Source organism: Eschrichtius robustus, chromosome 7 (assembly GCF_028021215.1).
Source record: "Eschrichtius robustus isolate mEscRob2 chromosome 7, mEscRob2.pri, whole genome shotgun sequence".
NCBI classification, from domain to species: domain Eukaryota; kingdom Metazoa; phylum Chordata; class Mammalia; order Artiodactyla; family Eschrichtiidae; genus Eschrichtius; species Eschrichtius robustus.
Genome location: NC_090830.1, coordinates 105,597,488 through 105,618,457, shown reverse-complemented (window position 1 = coordinate 105,618,457; position 20,970 = coordinate 105,597,488). Strand labels below are relative to the sequence as shown.

General features: G+C 46.1%; 2 protein-coding genes across 2 annotated transcripts in view; one reads left to right on the top strand and one right to left on the bottom strand.

The window, feature by feature from the left end:
• PDE6C (phosphodiesterase 6C) overlaps positions 1–5,667 on the bottom strand; it is a 59,681-nt gene extending 54,014 nt beyond the window's left edge. Inside the window, 1 exon segment of the mRNA XM_068548981.1 lies at positions 5,188–5,667. Within this exon segment, the coding sequence (XP_068405082.1) occupies positions 5,188–5,667 (480 nt within the window).
• A 9,012-nt stretch (positions 5,668–14,679) lies between these two features.
• RBP4 (retinol binding protein 4) lies at positions 14,680–20,576 on the top strand. Its single transcript, XM_068548221.1, has 6 exons — positions 14,680–14,772; positions 14,980–15,108; positions 15,204–15,337; positions 15,488–15,594; positions 18,567–18,779; positions 20,247–20,576. The coding sequence occupies exons 2-6, from the start codon at positions 14,998–15,000 to the stop codon at positions 20,270–20,272; spliced, it is 591 nt and encodes a 196-aa protein (XP_068404322.1). The 5' UTR covers positions 14,680–14,772; positions 14,980–14,997; the 3' UTR covers positions 20,273–20,576.
• Positions 20,577–20,970: the final 394 nt, after the last annotated feature.

The window sequence follows — 20,970 nt, the reverse complement described above, 5'->3', positions numbered from 1 at the left end:
TTGCTTTTATTTTTATGTGATGGACTCGCCAAAGTGGAAATTCCTTTTGCTGGATCAACAGGTATATGCAGTTTTTACTTACGCTAAGGGCTTTTACAGATGGTTGAAATTCTTACCTCTCCTGGTCATGTATGAGAGGACCACCCTCTTGCCAGCACCAGATACTTATCAGTTTCTCAAAGTTCTACCAAGTCAATGTCTCTCATTCATATTTTTTCTTTCTTTCCTTGGGGAAAATGAAGTAGATCATCCCAGATACAAGCTTCAAGTAGTGGAAGCGAGAGATGACTCTAAGACAAGAACCATGGAAAGAGCAGAGCGATGAGTTTGGAGAGGCACACAAACGGAAGGGCTTGGGAAGAAGGTCAAGGACGGCAGTTATCTTATTAGCTGTAATTGAGAGGAATACCCACTCTAGTTGGGTGTAGACTCAGCCTGCTGTGGGTCCTGACTGTCTCCCCTTTGAGTCTTCTTCAATTAGAACTGAACTTTCCACCTGACTTGGAGACTCAGTGGCCAAAATTAACGTGGTGTTCCTTTCACACAAGCTGTATTATGTTCATTTCTGCATGTTGATGGTGCTTCTAAGAGCAGCACAAATCGTGGAGGCTGGGCTCTGTTCAGTTTCCCAAAGTAAAAATGTGAGAGTCCACTGGTGCGTGACTTCCGGGCCAGAGTTTCCACCAGAGAACAAGGGCTGCTTCGTCAACAGAACCACAGCTCTGCTCAGAGCAGTAGACCCGGGCTGTGCCTCAGAATCACCTGCAGACTGATGCAGATTTGCAGACCTCACAGCAGACCTACCGAATCCTAACTGCCTACAGTGGAATCTGTCTTCACCAGGAGTCTGAACTTCTGGTGGGTGAATCAGTTCTGTGGAGGATCCTTAGAGATGTGAGATGCTAAGGGATTCAGATGCAGCCCCTGACCCCAGATTTCTTCTATACCTTCCCGAAGTGGAACCACAGAAACGAGCTACTTATGTAGGAGGCAGCATTGCATAAGGGGTGAAGAAGGTTCTGGAGTCAGACCTCCTTGGCTGAAACCAGGCCCAGATTTACTAGCTGTGAGACCCTGGGCATGCTACTTACCCTCTGCATCCTCATTTTTTAGTCTGAACATGGGAACAATGAGATCATCTACTGTCTAGAGTCCCTGATGTGAAGAGAGAATAACATAGTGTGGGCAGAGCACTTAGAAAAGAGTCTGACACATATTAATAGTAGGTGCTCAATTAATACTAGGAAGAGAGACCTGGGACTTTGGGCGCCTCTCTGGGTGAGAAGTCATTCTGATTTTGCGTTACCATTCTGCTTCTACTTCTAGCTTTTCTAACCCATTCCAACCACTGAAGAAATTAGATGCTCTTAGCTGATGTAGGCCTCCTATGCCCAGGAACATGCTCGCTCCTGAGGGCTGAGTCTCTGTCCCACGCCAACAGAAGCCCCATTTTTTTGCTAACTGCTTTATCTGTGACTTCTCTCTACCTCCTGCAGAACCTTCACTCAGTCCAGAATAGCTCCAGACTTTGGGAGGTTCTTCCTCTTAATCCACTGCTATAGACCAGGCTGGCGCACTCTTCATCTTCCTCCTAACCTGTTATCCATTACGGAACGTGATCACTTTCACTTACACAGCAATGCTGGGCACTAAAGGAATAACCAAAATGCCCCAAACATGCAGCGTTTCTTGGCAAACGCTCTTCACTCTGCAGCTTCCAAACTGGATGCTATTTTATTCTAGATTCTAAACACAAGGAAATGTTCTTACATTCAATTGGCTGTTTTGAGAAAATGACTTGTAAGTTTCAAAATTTAATGCCCGCTTATCATTGCATCTGAAAATCCTGGATAAAACCATCTGTCAAATTACAGGGTAGGGTGAGGCAAGGTTTTCCAGCTTTGTATTTTCACTGGTTCAAACAATCCTTGGTGAAGTTGCTTTGAGTAAATCCTGTATCTTTCGGACTGACAAACTCCCCTTGGTGGTCATTCTTCAAAGAAGCCAATGAAGGAACATGGTTTAGAGCAGCGGGCCACCTGGATCCCTCATCCAATCTTAGCATTGTTAAATTCTGATTAAACATCTCGAGATCCAGAGTCAGAAAGAGAGGAGGGCAGAAAGGGAGCTATAAGCACCCTGTTAATTATTGAAAACTTAGGATTCTCGCATGGCTTTCTTTTAAACCACAGTCTGGAGAACCACCCATAGAGTTAATCACCGGCTTTCCCAATAGAATAAGAAATGATTAACTTGAGGAGGATATGTCTCAGTTTCCTGTTATTAAGTTTCCCTGCTTTTAAACCTGTTTTAAAAACAGGCCATAATCACTGACCCAGTTTTGGCCACCTACACCCAGCCCCCAACTTCTCTTGGCATTAATACAATATTACCATAGCTGTCATTTATTGAGCACCTACTAGGAGTCAGGCACCTTATGTACATTTCATCTGTACATTTGGTTGCTCTGTTTCTCAGGTGCAGAAACACAATCCATCACGCGGTTACCTTGTCTCAGACCTGGATCTTTGCCCAGGTCACCTGATGCCAAAGCTCTCACCCGACACCATGTGGCTTCTCTGTTGCCAAAGCTGGGAGCATGCAGTTCTGCCTCTCGTCTATGTGTGAGAAGTCCTTCCCTCCCTGTGCCCACACTGCCAAGCAGGGAGGAGTCCTGTGTGGTCAGGGCTATGGCAAGAAAAAGGAGGCCTTGAAAGACCTGGTTTAGGAGCCCAGACCCAGCACCTCCTGCCTAACTGACCTTGAGAGGATTCTCACATATACAGGATGGAAATAAAAATATGGTCCTTGCCCTCTGCACAGGGTCTTGGCCAGAATCAAGTGAGATAAAGAACGAGAGAAACCTTCATCAAGTGTCAAGTGCAATGAAAAGGTGAAGCATTAATAGAAACGTCACTTAAAACATTTCCAACTCCTTTCTCTTTGCAGATTTTACCACAACTTAAGTGCGGTGAAACTGCAGGGCTGCGGGGTGGGATGAGGGTGGGAACAGAGCGAGGAGGCCTCATCCTCTCCAGCCCCTCTCAGTCACTGACCAGACCCTGGACTCCAGGAGAGATGCAGCCCCCCATGACCTCAACTTCCTGTCTGCCCAAGGGAATAAACTAAAGGCTCCGGGAGCCCTTTCCATCTAATCATCCACAGTTGATTTGAAATTCACTTCCTCCTCTTACATCTGTTCATCCAATAGACCAGCAGTTTTCAACATTGGCTGCATATTAGAATCACCTGGGGAGCTTTTAAAAAATACTCCTGGCTGTGTCCCAGCCTCTGAGAGTCTGGTGTAATTGGTCTATTGAGAGTCTCACACATCCGTATTTTTAAAAGAGCTCCCAGTTTGATTTTAATGTGCATCCAGCGTTGAAAAGCACCATTCTCCGAGGGAAAAAAAAATGCTTAGAAGCAGTAGAAACGGAGAGCAAATGAAGTCTTTGTCCCTCCTCTGAGCTCAGGAGGGTGGGACGGTGTCTGACTTCACACATACTCAGAAAAAGGGAGAACAGAGCGAAGTGACCCCGCCTCCCCCCATTTACTGCCCTGTGCATATGGGGTGCCCATCATGGACAGCAACACACCCAGGCCACCTGATCGCTTAAGCAGCTCCTTTCTATCATCCTGTCCTCAACAGAACTGGGCTCATTCATAAAGGAGCTTAGCAGAAGTCATTTTATCCATCTCTTCTTTTAAAAAAAAAAAACTTTTTTTCTGAAAAAAAATCTTGCATGTCACTTTCTTAAGTTTGCTGTCCTAGTCGTTTTGGAGATGGCCTCAGTCGGAGACTGGCAAGAAGCATATTCCTGAGAGAAAACCTCAGGGTGTGCAGGCATAGCCTCCGCGCTGGGGGTCCAAGAACTTTGCCTTAAGGGCCTTTAGTCACCGGAAGCGGCTGCAGTGGGCCCAGAATCCTACTTAAACCAGCTGAAACGCGCTGCAGGGAGGGATGGTAAAGAGAGAGGACTCTCTGGTGCCCAGCGGCAACCCTTGCCCCTCTGGGCTGTCCTGTGGCTGTTTGCTGAGTGTTGCTAATGTTTGACAACTTCTGCACCTTCTGGATCCGCACGGCCCCCCTCCTGTAATCAGCTTCAAGAGGCATGTGGGGGATTATCCTCTCGCCTCCAGCTGCCCCTCCTCCACAAGCCGGCAATAAACCTCTATACAGTAAGCATTTCAGGGGCTGCTCCCAATCAATTCTGTTCCATCATCATCGAACTCTCCCCTTTGTTAACAGCAAATCAAAATGATGGGACGTGTGTGTGCAGGAAAAGGGCAGGCAGGAGAAACTCCAGGCTGGGACCTACGGTTATTGCTGAGTAGGGGGATTATGGGTGATTTGCATTTCCTTCTTTTTGTTTATTTGTATTTTCTAATTTTTCTAAGATGAACAAGCATTACATTGGTTCGGAGAAAGTTAATTTTTCTGCTTTTAAAAGAGCATAATAATTTATGCAATATACAATTAGTCTTCAGGAGGGCCCAAATGTCCCATTTACAAGATTGGAAATTCTTGATAGATCTGAGTTATGAGGGGTTGAGATGGCCAAATGTACTTAATCCTCACCTAAATTCACATTTTTAATGATCCAGATGGCAACATCTGAACTTTCAGAAGGTATCATTTTTCTTTTTGCACATTTGATCTATAGGTGAGAGAATCATTCATGAGCCAATTCACCCCCAAAGAGCTGAGTGTCTTCAAAGGATCGTGGGTGAGAAGCGGTTCAGGGGTCTTGGCATCTGGTGTGGTGGCTGATCATCTCACCAGTGAGCCGCCTGCTTTGCCCTGTGGGTCAGGACAGTGCCCAGAGCACAGAGGAGGTGTAAGGGAGTAGATGTGGACTGTACCAGGCCCAGGTAAGGCTGCCCAACATTACAGGCCCATGTAAAACACCCAACACCCATTTACAGGCCCATGTAAAACACCCAACATTACATGGGGCATACATTATCCCCTGTTGATCTCAAATTCAGATTGAACTGGGAATCTGGTAATTTTATTTGCTAAATCTGGCAACTCTTGGCCCAGGTGCTCCTCTTCCCCACCACCCACTCCCCAGCCAAACCAATGTCACAAGGATGGCCCCTGGACCCCCGCTCTCTTTCCCAGTGTTCCTCCCCGACGCCACCAAGACCTCCTCTCCGCTCCACTGTCACCATCAGGCCACTTACCTTTTTCACATCTGGGACACTGAAGGTTTTCTTCGTGTGAGCAACCCAACCCACTATCCCGACGTCCAGTGGAAAAACAACTTCTCTGTCGGGGACCACCAGGTTGTCCTCGAACTTGGAGGTGGAGGTGACGTCGAGCAGCTTGGAGGCCACCTCGGGCGAGCCGTTGCGCGCCCGGCACAGGAACATGCTGCAGCGGTCCGCCCGCAGCAGCCGCGCCAGCCTCCGCAGGGCCTTGTGCGCCGCCAGCTCCACGCTGCCGGCCTCCTCCCGCAAGGCCTCCAACAGCTCCAGGCACAGGGCCGCCTCCTCCGCCAGCGTCAGGCCCCGGAAGGACGCGCGGGCCGGCGCCTGCGCCCCGCCGGGCTGCGACATTTCTCCCGCCGCCTCCCCCCGCAGCTTCCGGTCGAAATACTCCTTGGCAAACGGAGGGTTGTCCTCCAGGTATTTCTCCACCGTCTCTTGGCTGATCTCACCCATGGCGTGGCTTGCTTTGCTGCTCTTGTCCAGAATGGAAGACCCTCAGAGCACCACCAGAGGCCGAGTGCCAACAAAGAGGTACCTCCTGGTCAAAGATACCGGGAAAGCCCTAAGGGGCACCTCACAGGACCCCCAAAGGCTGAGCAGAAAGGTTGTTTAGCAGAGCTTTCAAACGACCTGTAACTCTTGGGATGTGACAGAAGGTCCTGGCTTAGAGTGGGATTCAGGAAGCATGGGATTAAAGAGTTCTTCAGGACACGAAATCCCTAAGCATTATTAGCTCGTAAGTCCTCAGATAATCCGCAGAGCGTCTTAGATCAGCCAGCCAAGTAGCAAGTCAGAGTGACCATTCCAGAAAAATAGCTGAACCTTGGCTGCTGTCGGCGACAAGAAGAATCATGGATATATCCATTAATTATATTCCACAGGCATTGACAATACCACTTGTTCTTTCATGATAGCTCTATGAAATAAAACTATTTAGACCTCGGAAATGTCTGTTTGTTTATATGGCAACTTTAATGAACATTTGGGGGAGATGGAAGGGTTTAGCATAACACAACATAAAACCGAATATTAATCTTTCCTTTTCTCAAAAGTCCTATGATCAGCCAGATTGCTTGGTCTACTCTTTTTTTTTAAATCCTCACCTCTCAGTTCCCCTCATTTAAAAACTTGACCTCAGAAATGTTTTCAGGGAACAAACCTTTGGCTTATTCTAGAGAGGTGAACATGGAAAAATATTTGCCTATGATTGAAGCCTAATCAAGCCGCAATTTATACAATAATCCTTGTCAAAAGACATGATCGTAAAAGGCAACCCATGCAGCTGCCAACTGGGTTTTCCTGCTAAGCATATTAATTTGGATTTTGTTTTCAACAGTAATAGCCAGACCTCATGCCTTTTTGCTCCAAGGTACAGTCGGTTAAATCTACTGGATAATACCTGTCTTGTCTGTTGCTAGGATCTTTCACATCTCGGGGGCTTCTGGCATGGAAAAGACACTTACCACTACTTACTTTTGTTTAATGTTCAGGTTATCAAGCTTTTACATAGATTAAGCACATTTTCCCAAATATTTAAACACTATTATGCAACTAATAAGCCGAACTACACATTTCATGAACCAATTTCCTTGAATATTTACAGGCTGATTTCAAATTTAGTCAAAGGTCTTTTAAGCATTTCAATAAAGCTACAAACTTTATATGGAGAATTCTCTTGAATGAAAACATACGTAACAGTTACAGTGACTCTAAAAGTTACTGTTTCACCCACATTTAAATCCACTTCAAAAATAGCAAGGCTATGGGTTTCATTTATTTCTCCAGACCTAATGCTTACCTCTCTAGAGTGATAATGGTCTTCTTAGACAGAAAAGAAGAGGAGATCCATCGAGGCTTCAGGTTCTAGGTCATGAGATGAGAGATTCTTGATGGGAACATGGTTTTCCCAGGGGAACAGAACCCACACTGGCATTTGTTGAACCACGTCACTTCCTATGGTTGAGTCCACTTGCTCCCTCAAGGGGTCTTGTCAAGCACACACCCTTTCTTGCACCTCCCTCTGTCACACCCAAGTCTAGTCTCAGGAGGGTCCTCCTCAGATTACTGTTTACTTCATAATATCCTATTAGCATCTCATTATAATTAGAATAATACACAGGTTTATCTCCTAAGAGAAAGGAGTTGAGTCAGCTGAGTCACACCTATGGGACCACCATCCATCTTCTTCTAACACAGTTGCGGACACTCTTTCTCCCTGGTTGCTCTGTGTGACAGTGCAGTTCCTACTTCTCTCAAAAGCATGTGTGTGCTCACGATTCCCATCCTCTCCTCTTTACACACAGAGAGACAAAAACACATACCCATATCCCATACACAGATTTATACTTGAGGTGTAAACCTGTGTATGGGAAAAACCAAATGCCCATATATGTTTACATTCCTCTACTTATAAAAATGAAAATGAATTTTAAAATGAAGCATATTCTATTATAGTCAGCATTCTATGTTTTGAAGACTACTTTTATTTTTTATTTATTTATTTTTTGGCTGAGTTGGGTCTTTGTTGCTGCATGCGGGCTTTCTCTAGTTGCAGCGAGTGGGGGCTACTCTTCGTTGCGGTGCGCGGGCTTCTCACTGGGGTAGCTTCTCTCCTTGCGGAGCATGGGCTGTAGGCACGTGGGCTTCAGTAGTTGTGGTGCACAGGCTCAGTAGTTGTGGCGCATGGGGTTAGCTGCTCCACGGCATGTGGGATCTTCCCGGACCAGGGATCGAACCCGTGTCCCCTGCATTGGCAGGCGGATTCTTAACCACTGCACCACCAGGGAAGTCCAATAACTACTTTTAGATTCATTCGTTTGTTCTTCCAATACGTGTCTACTGATGGTCCACTATAAGCAAGACATCATACTAGCTCCTGTGGTAGAGACTCCATGTTCCCCTTTTTTCTGATTTTCCTCTCCTCCTAGGTGTATGGGAAGATTATTCTTCTCTGCCCCCCTCCCCCATTAGGGCCATGTGACTAATTTTGACCTACAGGTTGTGAGCATAAACGTCTCTTCCAAGTAGGAACAATCAATTGCCAGAATGAGACCCTAGAGCTCCCCCTTCTCCCTGCTGCCATGCCAGTTCCAGATGTAGGGGCCTCATGAATCCCTGAGTGAGGATGTCATGGAACAAAGCCCCCTGCTGACCTGAGATGGACATGTAGCATGAGTGAGAAATAAATCTTTCTTGTGTTCAGCCTTTGAGATGTGAGGGTTGTTTGTTACTGCAGCATAACCAAATCAATCCTGACTGAACACAAGGGATGAATAAGCCTTGGCTGCAGCTGTACAAGCACTAGTGGTGTAGCAAAAGAGATAATATTAGGACACAAAAAGTCATGAAGAACAGAACAGAATAGGATAAAAGCCAGAAGTGAGGTACATACATATAGCTATGAGACTTTACGTGATGTGGATATGGGATCATATCTAGACTGGGTAGAGATGGAGTAGAAATCGAGTGTGAGCCAGGTAGTGGTAACAGCAGAAGCAATAGCATGGAATGCAGAGTAACAGGGGGACTAGTGAGAGATGAATCTAGAAAGGTAGGTTAGGCCCAGATTAGGGCCTCAAAGGCTAGCTGAGGATTCTGAACCCTGGAAACTCTAAGGGGTAAGAAATGACATTAGAGTTCTTCTCTACAAACAATCTGGTCGTGCTTAAAAAGGTGACTTGGAGAAAAGAAATACTGGACATTAGGATACAAATTAAGAAGCTATATTGCATTTGGTTCATTATCAAATACCCTAAAAATGTGTACAGGCTTTGACTCTGCAACTCTTCTTTCATGAATTTAGCTTACAAAAGTAATTAAGGCTGTATATGATTAATGTTACAGGGGTGTTCATCAAAAGCACAATTATAAATGGAAAAGATTAGAAATAGCCTAGGAGGTTGAGTAAATAAATGGCATTATAGTCATACAATAGGAAACCATACATTAATTAATAATCCTATTGTAAAGGTCTGTTTATTAACAGATATTTATTATGTGCAATAAATTGCAAGATACTATTGCAGTATGATTCCACATCCACACATACATATATGGAGGTGTGTATACCAAAATGTTAACAGTGATTATTCCAAAGTGGTGGAATTCAATATAATAATTTTTTCTTCTCATTTGCTTACCTGATTTTTCTAAAGTATCTACAATGAACATATATAATTTATATAGTAAAGAAATTCATTCATTATAAACAAAGTTTTTAAGGCTATTCTCACAGGCTATGGGTGAGGGTGCTTGGGAATGAAAAAGGAAGGGACAAATGTGAGACATAATTTCAGGCAACAATCGACAGGACAAGGGAATTGATTAGTTAGAAAAGGCAAGCAAGAAAGAGGGATCACTTCTGACTACTCTGTGTATTGGATGACATTTGATAAAGGCAAATATTTTTTTAAGGGAAATACTGCAACCCAGCCTTTTAGTGCACTCACAAATATCCTTCTCCTCCTCCCCTGTCCTTGACTGAATCCCATCATCCCTGCTGCTCTTTTTCTGGGGTAGTCCTTGCAGAGTCTCTGTCCTGTGTTGACAAGACTTTTGTGTCTCTGTCCTAGGCACTGAAAAAACAAAATTTAAGAAAATGTAATATTTTTTAAATGACCAAACAGACACTTAGAATAAATTTTTAACACTACAAAATAATTGTTGACTTTGTTAAACTTCACCATTTATATCAGCATTTCCAGTTCGTTTAAAGAATAAGATTTTAAAAAATAGAACAGTAACTAGTGGGAAGAATGAGGAAAAAGACCAATATCTTAGACGTTACAGACATTGACAATCATTTATTTAGATAAAGCATCTCAGAAACAATAACTAAATTGATGTGAAAACTCCATTCCATTTACACAGAATATTTTTAGAAAGATAAGCCACAAGTAATGATAATTAAAAAGTGATCATAAGAATAGCTAACTTTAACACAGACATAGAGAATGAACTTGAGGACACAGGGAGGGGGAAGGGTAAGCTGGGACGAAGTGAGAGAGTGGCATGGACATATATACACTACCAAATGTAAAATAGATAGCTAGTGGGAAGCAGCCACATAGCACAGGGAGATCAGCTCGGTGCTTTGTGTCCACCTAGAGGGGTGGGATAGGGAGGGTGGGAGGGAGACGCAGGAGGGGAGGGGATATGGGGATATATGTATATGTATAGCTGATTCACTTTGTGATACAGCAGAAACTTAACACACCACTGTAAAGCAATTATACACCAATAAAGATGTTAAAAAAAAAAGAATAGCTAACTTTATAATATATAATCTGTGCCAGGCACCCTTCTAAGACCCTTATATATATATCATCTCATTTCATCCTAACAATAACCTTATGAGGTGGGTACTATTATTATCTGTATTTTACAGGTGAGAAATCGAAGCACAGAGAAATTAAATAAATTGCTCAAGGTCATACAGCTAGTGATAGTGACCTACCCCAAACTACGAGCTTAAACAGGAATAAATTTTAAAATACACCCATGAGGTGTACAAGATACCATAATAGCTGCTATAGGGGAACATACAAGACTTTTCCTTTAAGGAATTTAAAATCTAGACCTATATCATAAAATGTTAAACACCAATACAAGAATTAAATTAAAATTCCAGGAACTCATTTCAAAAGCCTACAGATATACCAAAGAATGGTTTAACTTCCTTAATCTTTCTGCTTAACAAATTTACATTTTTCAATAGTATACTATATTCATGAACACGTGTAATATTTAATTGCTAAAATTTTCCACTGCAGTTAACTATTTCTGCAGGAAGTAATGCTTATTTAACAGCCAAAAAAAAAAAAAAATGCACATGAGGTTGAAGCACTAACATAAAACGCACAACAATATACTGGACTAACCATGTGTATTTTGGATCATTATATTGGACCTGCTCTTCAGCTCCACTTTAGCCAAATTCTCTGCTCCTACCATTATTCATCACCAAAAGACATCCTCTAATGGCAGGGATTTCAGGCACATCACGACAGTCAACCACGAAGGGCCCTCTCACCTTGCACATTTGCTCTCATGAGAGCTTCTGCCTGCACCAAATTGATGGATATGACCAGGTATCTCAGGGATAATTCATTTGGTGGAATCCATGTTATTTTCAGCTAAATTGATGAAACTGACTGATGGCTTTGTAATCACTGAAAAAATCTTTATTAAAAAAATTAGTTTGACTTTTTGTACCTGAAAACATTGGCTAAATAACTAATCTTTCCATTTTCCCACCAATTATTTTGACATCTTTTAAATGCAGTCAGAAGATAAATGCTACCCAATTTCCTTGTTATTAATCTTTCTTGGCCTCTCTGTCAGGATGTGGGTGTAAATATCAGTTTGTACAAAATGGAGCTAGTTGCACATGCTTAATTTTTATGAGGCTAAGGACATAAATTTCTTGCATTGGTTCTTTTTTCAATTAGGGTAAAACACTTTTCAATATTTCCTAGGAATTAGTGACTTGCTTGCTACTGTATTAGTTAAGGTAACGCTAGCTTCTGTTACAGGTAACCCCCAAATCTCAGCAACTTAATCGAATGGAAGTTTATTTCTCATTCACATAAAGATAATCACTGGTGGGGTCCCAGGCTGATGGAGGCTTCACCAGCCAGCAGATGAGGAAAGACAGACAGCAAAGACAATTAGACCAGCAGCTTTTATAAGCCCCGTCTGGGAATGACACACAGCACTTTCAGCCACATTCCACTGACCAGAACATAGGCATGTGGTCTTACAGAGCTGCAGGAAGTGAGGAGGTGCCCTCTGGCAGGGTGGCTTCTTTCCAACAACTCTACACCATGGAAGGGAAGTGAAAACTTTTTTGGTGAAAGGACAGCTAGCCATCTCTGCTACAGTTGTTAAATCCTGGGAAATTATATTTTAGAAAGAGTGACCTCTGACCGGGTCTTTTTAAATAAATATTTTATAAAGCTTACCTAAAGTGACTGATTTCAGTAAAACAAATTAAATCAATATCTATTGATCAATCACCTACTATGTGTAACTCTCTTGAGAAATCCTGTGGAAAAGTTGGGGGTGGTGTGGATACCAAGATGAAGGAAACATGGTCTTTCTCTCCATGAAGTATGACAAGGCAATGAACTTTTGTGTATATTATATACAGTCCATAAGATGTAATTTAGACCATAATTTTACTTCTAGAAGAAAAAAAGAAAAATGTTTGCAACGAGAATATTTGTTTTATTTTCTGATTCATATTTTCACTGTAGGAAAATTTGGAAATTACAAAAAGGTACAAATCAGTAATAAACCTTTAAATGTCCCTAATCCTATCACACAGGTAATCACTGTGAACACTTTTCCTGTTGATATTATACACACATATGCATATTTTTAAAATTATTTTATGAAGGTAAATTTCAAAGCACCGAATTTAAAAACACCAGTTGACCTGTACTCAACATGTTTATAATCATGAAGAAATTCGAGTGAGCATGCCAATAAACTGTTTTTCTTTGCTGGTGTCTGGGACATCAAGGTTCATGATTTATCATTAAAAGAGAGGGGGGTGGGGCAGGACGAACAGTTACATCAACTTTTAAGCATCTAACAAATAAATAAAAACATATTGCTGCAAAAACAAGCACCATAAAAATGCATTGAAATCCCCTATATTTATTTCACATACGGCACGAGCAAGGACCACAAGAATACGTCCTGGAAGAAACAGCTGACAAGGGCTGGGAGTATGAGGAGAACTTTTCCGGCAGTCATAATGGTCCAAAGACAATTGGGCTCAGCCAGGAGCTCTCCATCACTGGAGGTGTTGGAGGACAGGCTGATAGATCTCTACTTCGGAATGTCAAAGAGGGGATCCATGCGTTGGACACGAGATAGAGAGGTACCCTAAAGTCCTTTCCCACGTAGGGAGCATAGGTACTACCACATGTAGGGACACATGCAGGGTCCCTGCAGGAGCAGCTCTGGAGCAGACCTTATTTGAGCTGTTTGGGATTATACATCTTGTGATAAAATTAACCGCACCAGAAGACCTCCTAGTTAGCTGGTAGGCCTGAAACAGGGCTTTCTTAGCAGGAAGAAGGAGGCAGTAAGGAGTTAACTGCATCACCGTTGGCATTCCCGAGACACTCCGAGACTCAAATGGAGAATAGCAGTGGAGGAGAAGGTGGGAAGTAGAAGCAGAGAACCGGGCAGGGAGATGTCCCAAGAGTCACAGGAAAGTGGCAGGAGCCACAGGTATTTTTTCAGGAGGCTCAGAAGTAACCCCAATGCCCTGTAAAGACCATCAAGTCTTTATTTCTCTGTTTGGCAGCCATCCTCCTCTACCTCCACCCGCTCTTATTTCAGGTCTGGCGGTAGCAAAATGGACCAAATTCATCTCGGTCCTTTCCAGTTTGGGCCATGGAGACACAGCTGATACTGTACAGCAGGCATTTTTACAAAAAGATAGCTCTTCGCCATATCTCTAATTCTCATTCAGTCCAAAGCTGCATCTTCTGACTGCTCTGATCAGAGCAGAGGAACTCTAACTCTGAATAGAAAGAGAAAAACACGGTCAGTGAATTGTGCCACGACTGCGCAAAATCACATAGCTAGGCGCAGCACTTCGACTTAATTGTCCATTGACGTTATAGAGTTTGTTCACCTCCCCCTCTTCTCCTCTCCTCAGTCAATTCACCTTAGCTGTTTTGAAAACAAAACAAAATTCCATTCTGGCTTTGAAATAAAATTGCAGCATAAACAATTGGTAGGTGTGTTTCCAAGTGGCTTGAGTGAAGTGCCACAGAGTAAGTAGGCGACCACCGAGGTTGCTAAAAAATTTCCTGTCCTGACCAGGGTTGCGTTTCTGGAGAATATTTAACAGGGAGGGTTTTAATGCTTCTAAAGATGTTGAAACTAAAGAACAAATATTGATCCAGAGAGCACCACAACTCCCCTGAAAGAGGGTAAAAGACGTCCTTTATAAAATGAAAAACTACTTGGCGGGAACAGTCCCAGACCGCTGCACAAGTAGCCCTCAGAGGGCCGAGGGGCCAGGTGGGCACGGCCAGGCCCGGGCACTAACGCACCGGGCAGCACCGCAGATGCCCCTCGCTCTGGGAGGCCACGGTCTTCCCGCCAGGCCGACCTGAGCCTCCGGCCAGAGCAACTGGGCCCCGAGGCCACCCCAGGCCGCAGCTGGCGGCCGCTGGCACCCGTGTCGGGTAACTAGGCCAGGGCTGGTTCCCGCGGCTCGCCGCCGCCGGAGAGTCGGGCTCCGCCGAGGCCACCCCGCGCGGCAGCTCCACAAGCCCCGGGCGGCGCTGGAGGTGAGGCTCTCGCCCAAAGGCACCCTCCCCGCGCCCGGGCGGCGGTGAGTCAGGGCGCGTTATGCAAGTCCTGGCCCGCCGGCCCCGGCGCCTCCCCCTCGGTCTTTCATCCCGCGCCGTTACGAAAGCGCGACCCCCCTCCCCCCGGAGCTTTATATAATGCGGCCGGGCGGCCCCCGCTCGCCTCCCTAGCTCCACGCGCGCCCGGACCCGCGACCAGGCTTGAGCGCAGCTCCCGACCGTGAGCGGCGGTCCGGCGGGACCGGGGGGCCGGCGCGGGAAGGATGGGGGGCCGGGATGAACGGGATGGGGGTACGGGGGCAGGAGGGATGGGGGACCGGGGGCCGGCGGGATGAGGGCTCGGCGCGGGCGGGATGGGGTCTAGGGACCGGCAGTGGCGGGTCGGCTGGTCCGGCCGCCAGGCGCTCACGGCGCGCGGTTCCCGCAGGGCGGACTCCCGAGCAAGATGGAGTGGGTGTGGGCGCTGGTGCTACTGGCGGCGCTGGGCAGCGCCCGGGCGGAGCGCGACTGCCGGGTGAGCAGCTTCCGAGTCAAGGAGAACTTCGACAAGGCTCGCGTGGGTACCTGCGTCCCGGATGCCCCGCGTTCCCCTTTACCGGCGGCCGGCCGTGCGCTCCCGGACACCAAACGCTGCTCTACTCTCTTCCCCAGTTCTCCGGCACCTGGTACGCCATGGCCAAGAAGGACCCCAAGGGCCTCTTTCTGCAGGACAACATCGTCGCCCAGTTCATGAACGAGAATGGCCACATGACAGCCACGGCCAAGGGCCGAGTCCGTCTCTTTAAGTCAGTGACCTCTGGGGGGCTGCGCTCTTTGCGCTGCAGGGTCCCCCGGGCTGAGCGCCAAACCCTGTTTGGGAAGGGACGGGAGCACCCGGGGTGGGATGCAGGGAGCCCGTCGCCCAGCCTGGCTCATGATCCCCTTGGCTTCTGCAGTAATTGGGACCTGTGCGCAGACATGCTGGGCACCTTCACAGACACCGAGGACCCTGCCAAGTTCAAGATGAAGTACTGGGGCGTAGCGTCCTTTCTCCAGAAAGGAAGTAAGTAGTCGGCTTAGTGGGACTGTCTTGGGGGATGGGAGACATACCTAGCTTTGGCTAGGGTTTCTCCTCCAGTGGCACCCTTGGGAAGAACGGTCTGTAAGCAACCAGAACTCTCAGCAGGGCTTAAAGCTAGAGGGGTGAAATTGCAAGTAGCCAGGCCCCTTCACTGCGCCCACCCCATCCCCCAGCTCAAAAACCTGACCCAAGCTCAAAAGGCTCTTGGGCCTGTCACGTGACCTCCTCCTGCCATTTACCCATACGGCCAGTGTGCCAGGGGGTGTGGCCTTCTCCATGCTGAGACCACCCACCTCCTCAAGACCCAACTCGCATCACCACCCAACCTGGTTTTGCATTTCGTCCATTTCTTTAGGCTGAATCCCTGAAACTGCTTGACTACTAGGGGCCCAGCAGAGACTCAGAGACTCTCATCCAAGGACGTAGGGAGCATTTATGCACAGGGTTGACTCACTCCAAGGTGCCCTACCTGCCGATGCTGAGATTCTGAGCCAGGCACAGTGCTCTGGGTGACAGTGACCTCTTCCCTTTCTCCCAAGCCCTGAAACTCATATGGGGGGCAGGGTGTTAAGGACTCTCAGAAGAGCATCCTAAACTTCAGCCTGATGTAGATGTTCGAGAGCATACATGTACAAGCTCTTTCTACTTTTTCCTCATTTCTCCTAAGTTTCAAATCTGCAGTCTGCTTGGTACCTAGAGAGTAATGCAGGCCACGGGGGCCATATCATGGAACCATAGAGACGGAGAGTTAACACTGTGAAGGGGGTTCAACATGCAGATGAATAAACTGAGGTCAAGAGAAGGTAGTGCTTTGTCCAAGGTCATGCAACAAGTTTGTTAGAGCCAGTGTCAGAAGCCAGGGGTTCCAGCTCCCAGGTCAGGATTAGGTGGCCCTGAACAGCAGGGACTCCTAATACAAACCAGCTTCTACAATTTTACAGAATACTGTTGGAACTCTCCCGGGAGACAGGCCCCAGAGGGCTGTTCAGGGGGACTCTTAGCTTGGTGAGCCAGGGCAGAAGTGTCCTTTCATGTAGCCCATCTACACGGGGCACGCACTCCTTGACTTCCTCTACAGTTGTGTTAGATGAACTTTTACTTTTTTTTTTATCGAATTGCATCTTCAGTATTGATTTACACTGTACATATGGAGTTGCTATTCAACGAGGGGAAAAAAGCTTTTATCCTTAGAGGTAATAAAAATTTTTTCGAATAACGCAGCAAAACTTCCTAAAGTGATCCATTTAGAGTAAAAGATAAACTTTTCTGATAATGGATTACAAAAATCAGTACCACGGGGCCCAAGGTTACTACTTTTTAGAATCTGCATCTTATCAAACAGGTGAGCATGGCCACCGCTGAGCAGTCGTATGTCTGCCCCTGACCCCCACATCCCGGTGTCTGACACATTCCCCATGGGAAAGCCTGGGACATTCAGGGGTGGCTCAGTCTTCCTCCTGGCGGGCCTGCAGTGAGCTGAAGAGGGGGCTCACCACCCACCGCTGTGCAGCTCTCCTACAGGGCATGGGTTTGGGCTGAGCCCCTTCTAGGCAGGGACTCCCAGGGTTCTCAGAGCCAAGAGACACACCCAGAGGTGACTTAGGCAAGGATTAGCGATCTCCCTTACACCCTTAATGCTGGGGGATCCAGGTTCCCCTGCGTTCCTGCAGCACAGAACATGACATAGAGCAGAGATCATCACTTGCCTCATGACCTGGGTGTGAAATGGAGACACAGAGGCTTTGCGTTTCTTGTTTCCTATCCCCTGTTGCCCCCAGTTTATTTATCGCCTGGAGACAGTGTGGTGTAGAGGTTAGGTATGGGGGCTCCAGAGTCAGATTGAAACTCAGTTCTGTCCTGCTCTTTGTGATCCTGGGTGAATTACTTAATTTCTCTGTGCCTCAGTTTCCTTATCTGGAAAATGGGGATGATAGTGTGCACTTTCAGGTCGTTGTGAAAAATAATTGAGAAAGCACAGAAAGTGTCCACACACTGAATGACACATAACTAAGTGCTCAGAAAGTCTTGGTCATGGTTATACATCAACAAGAATGTTAAGCAGAGATGTGACACGTTTTACCAAATGTGAGGTGTTTGGATATCCACATTGTTGTTTCTCCATGGCAAACCTCTCACATACATTCTTACTAACGTGGTTTCCCCATCCTGTCTTTATTGACGTTAGTACCACCTTTGTTTACACTTATGCTTCATGGCTTACATCCCAGTCTTAGGAAGAAATATAGTCTAAACTCTTCAAGGGCTCAGCTCTGCCTCTGTCAGGCGAGCTCTGAAGAGTATGAGCTCTAAGAAAGAATCTCTGATGTCAGAGGGTAGGCATCTTCTGCCCTCAAGGCAGAACCTACCCTCTTTTGCCAGCTTGGAGAAGTGAGTCAGGTTACTAAGCCAGAATTAGGATGGAGCCAGAAAAGCCGTGAACCAGATCATCCAGTGGACTGAGAGGCAGGAGAGCAGTGTGGATAGTGAGAGGACCGGGAACTAGCTGATACGGATCAGTGCCAAAGATTCATCCTGCTGTCGGGGGTAACATACGTTGGTGGCCGTCAATATCAGCCACAAAGGCACAAGATATTGTCAGAGGGTAGATGGAGGAGACATCAGTAGAAAGGTCTAGTCTGTGGTTTTGATGGGTCCACATTCTCGGTTGTTCTTTGGAAAGATACGATCACATTTATTATCAGGGAGAGAAAGAATTATGAAAGTGAATGAGGTTCCCCCCACCACTGACTCCAGGATTTTTTCCTGTAAAGGACAAGATCCTTTCTCATGGTCCCAATTTTCTAAGAGCTGTCAGAATTCTCTGTAGTCTCCTGCTTCCTAACTCCTGAATCCAGTTTTGGGAAGTGGCTGGTTTCTGGGGCCAGGCAGTAAGTTTCCCTGACATCTGAGTGGCGGAGGGAGATGCAGTGGCCCCGTGGCTTTCTGCCTTGCAGACGATGACCACTGGATCATTGACACGGACTACGACACCTATGCTGTGCAGTACTCCTGCCGCCTCCTGAACTTCGATGGCACCTGCGCCGACAGCTACTCCTTCGTGTTCGCCCGTGACCTGAATGGCTTTTCCCCGGAGGTGCAGAAAATCGTGAGGCAGAGGCAGGAGGAGCTGTGCCTGGCCAGGCAGTACCGGCTGATCGTTCACAATGGTGAGTGGTGTGTGGGAACAGGGCACCGGCTGCTCGCCCTTAAGGGTCCCTGGGTCTGCGTGCCCTGAGATGCATTTCATCTGCATGCAAGAGAAACCAGGGAGTCTTGGGAGCCCCCTCTGAGCCCAAGTCTTCGTCCCTCTTGACCAGATCTTTCACTAGCCTTATCATGGGGCTGATGCAGAAGGAGTGGGCAAAAGCCTTTTTTCCAAAACCTTGGCACTTTTAATTAAGTAAAACTGCAGGGGACAGCCTCTTCCTTTTTATCTGCTACCTTAGGCCCAGTCTGTGGTCACATGATTTTGCTCCTGGCTGCACTACCCCTAAAACCATTTTGACTAGATTAATATTGTCTGGGGAATTGAGTGGCCCCAGTGAAGAGCTGGGCATTGAATGTGGCCATTGGTGTAAAAACAACTTAAAGAGAGACATCACCATAGCAAGTTCAAAAGAGAGTTATTTCAACAAATGCTCTTTTTCTAATATGGAACTAAATATCCAATAAGTTGACCAGCTGGTTTTCCTCACTTATGTTTTTTTGAGATCCCCTGGAACACCCATTGAATCTTTCTACGGATACTACTCTTGTCTGATCTTGATTTAAAAACCAGCAATATTCTGGAGGAAAGTGCACATTTTATTTTGAATAGACACTCACTCTCATGGGAAACTGGGTTTCAAAATCCAAATAGGGTAATGCTAAATTGTAGGGGAAAAAAGAGAACAAAACTGAACTTCTCTGTTGGTCATCTAACTAGCTAACCCACACTACACCAAACAGATATGAATGCAGACCAAACAAGTAAATAAATAAGATTTTGATGTTTCACCCAGGGGCAGCTTAAGTGTAGGGCAGGATTTCACCCCAGCCAGGCTCCACACCAAGCCCTTTGCCTGCCTTATCTCACTTAATCCTGGAGACACCTTATGAAGTAGGTATTCTCATTACCCACATTCTACAAGATGAGAAAACAGAGGCTAAGAAAGATTACGAAGGTTGCCCAAGATCTTCAATAGATAGCTGAGTTGGATGCAAACCAAAGTGGTTTTGTGACTCTGAAGCCCATTGTGGCACCACCTGGTGACATATGACACAGGACACAGTGAACACTCTATAAAACTGCTAACAGAATAGCTGAGGTCAGGCTGACTTGGCCCTCACTTCCTGAAACAGGAGGACATACCCACATTCCTGTGAAATGCAGTGAGGCAAATTTAAGACAAATAAAAAAATAGCACTTTGATACAGGAGATCCTATGCTCTGGGGCCCACCCCATCACCCCCAGAGAAATTCAGAGGGTTTCAGAAAGCCTTGAAGATGTTTATGAATTAGAGCCACATCTAGCTATAACCTTACAAGAAGCATTTAAACAAAGCCGAGCCCTAAGGTCATCGAATATTCACTCTCTACATTTAACACCAGCTCCATATTTCTGTCATTAATATCTTTGTTTTCTACATTTCAGGTTACTGTGATGGCGAATCAGAATGAAATATTTTGTAGCAACATGGAGGGTGTCGTTTCATTAGGAAACTTCCCATTAACTCACTCAGCCTTCAACTTTTAGAGTTTAGTTTGCACCGCTCTCTTCCCCTCCCCTCCCCTCCCCTCCCCTCCCTTCCCCTCCCCTCCCCTCCCCTGCGTAAACATAAAACATTCAGTACACGTAAAAATATATGTGGGGATAAGTGAATCTCTTTGCACTCAAATGTCTGTGTTCCCTGGAGTTTTCTAAGGAATCATTTGAGGAATAGGACTCCAGACGCTGATTTATTAAAATATGTATAGTTACCTATTTCCTATGATTTGGGTTTTTATTTGTGTTCGCGTCTGTGTTGAAGCGAGAAGTTCTGCAGGTGGCTGGGTAGGATGCACTTTTCATATACCGGGAGGGGTTCTTCTCTCCTGGCTCTTTATGACCTTCGGCCTGTTCTAGTGCCTAACCTCCGTTATTAATGAATGTGGCTTCTCTTAACTTCCTGAAAAAGGGATTTCCCCATTAACCCAGGAAGGCCTTAACTACTGAGGCCAAAAGAGGTGAGTGTAGGTTAGGCCAGGCCAGTGACTCCAGCCTCAGGCAGCCCCAGGCCCTTGACAAGGCGGGCGGGGTGGCGGGCTTACCCCCAGCTGGTCTGAGACGCTGAGAGGCATGGGTTGGGGTGAGCTCTAAGAAACGCCCCCCAGCCCTT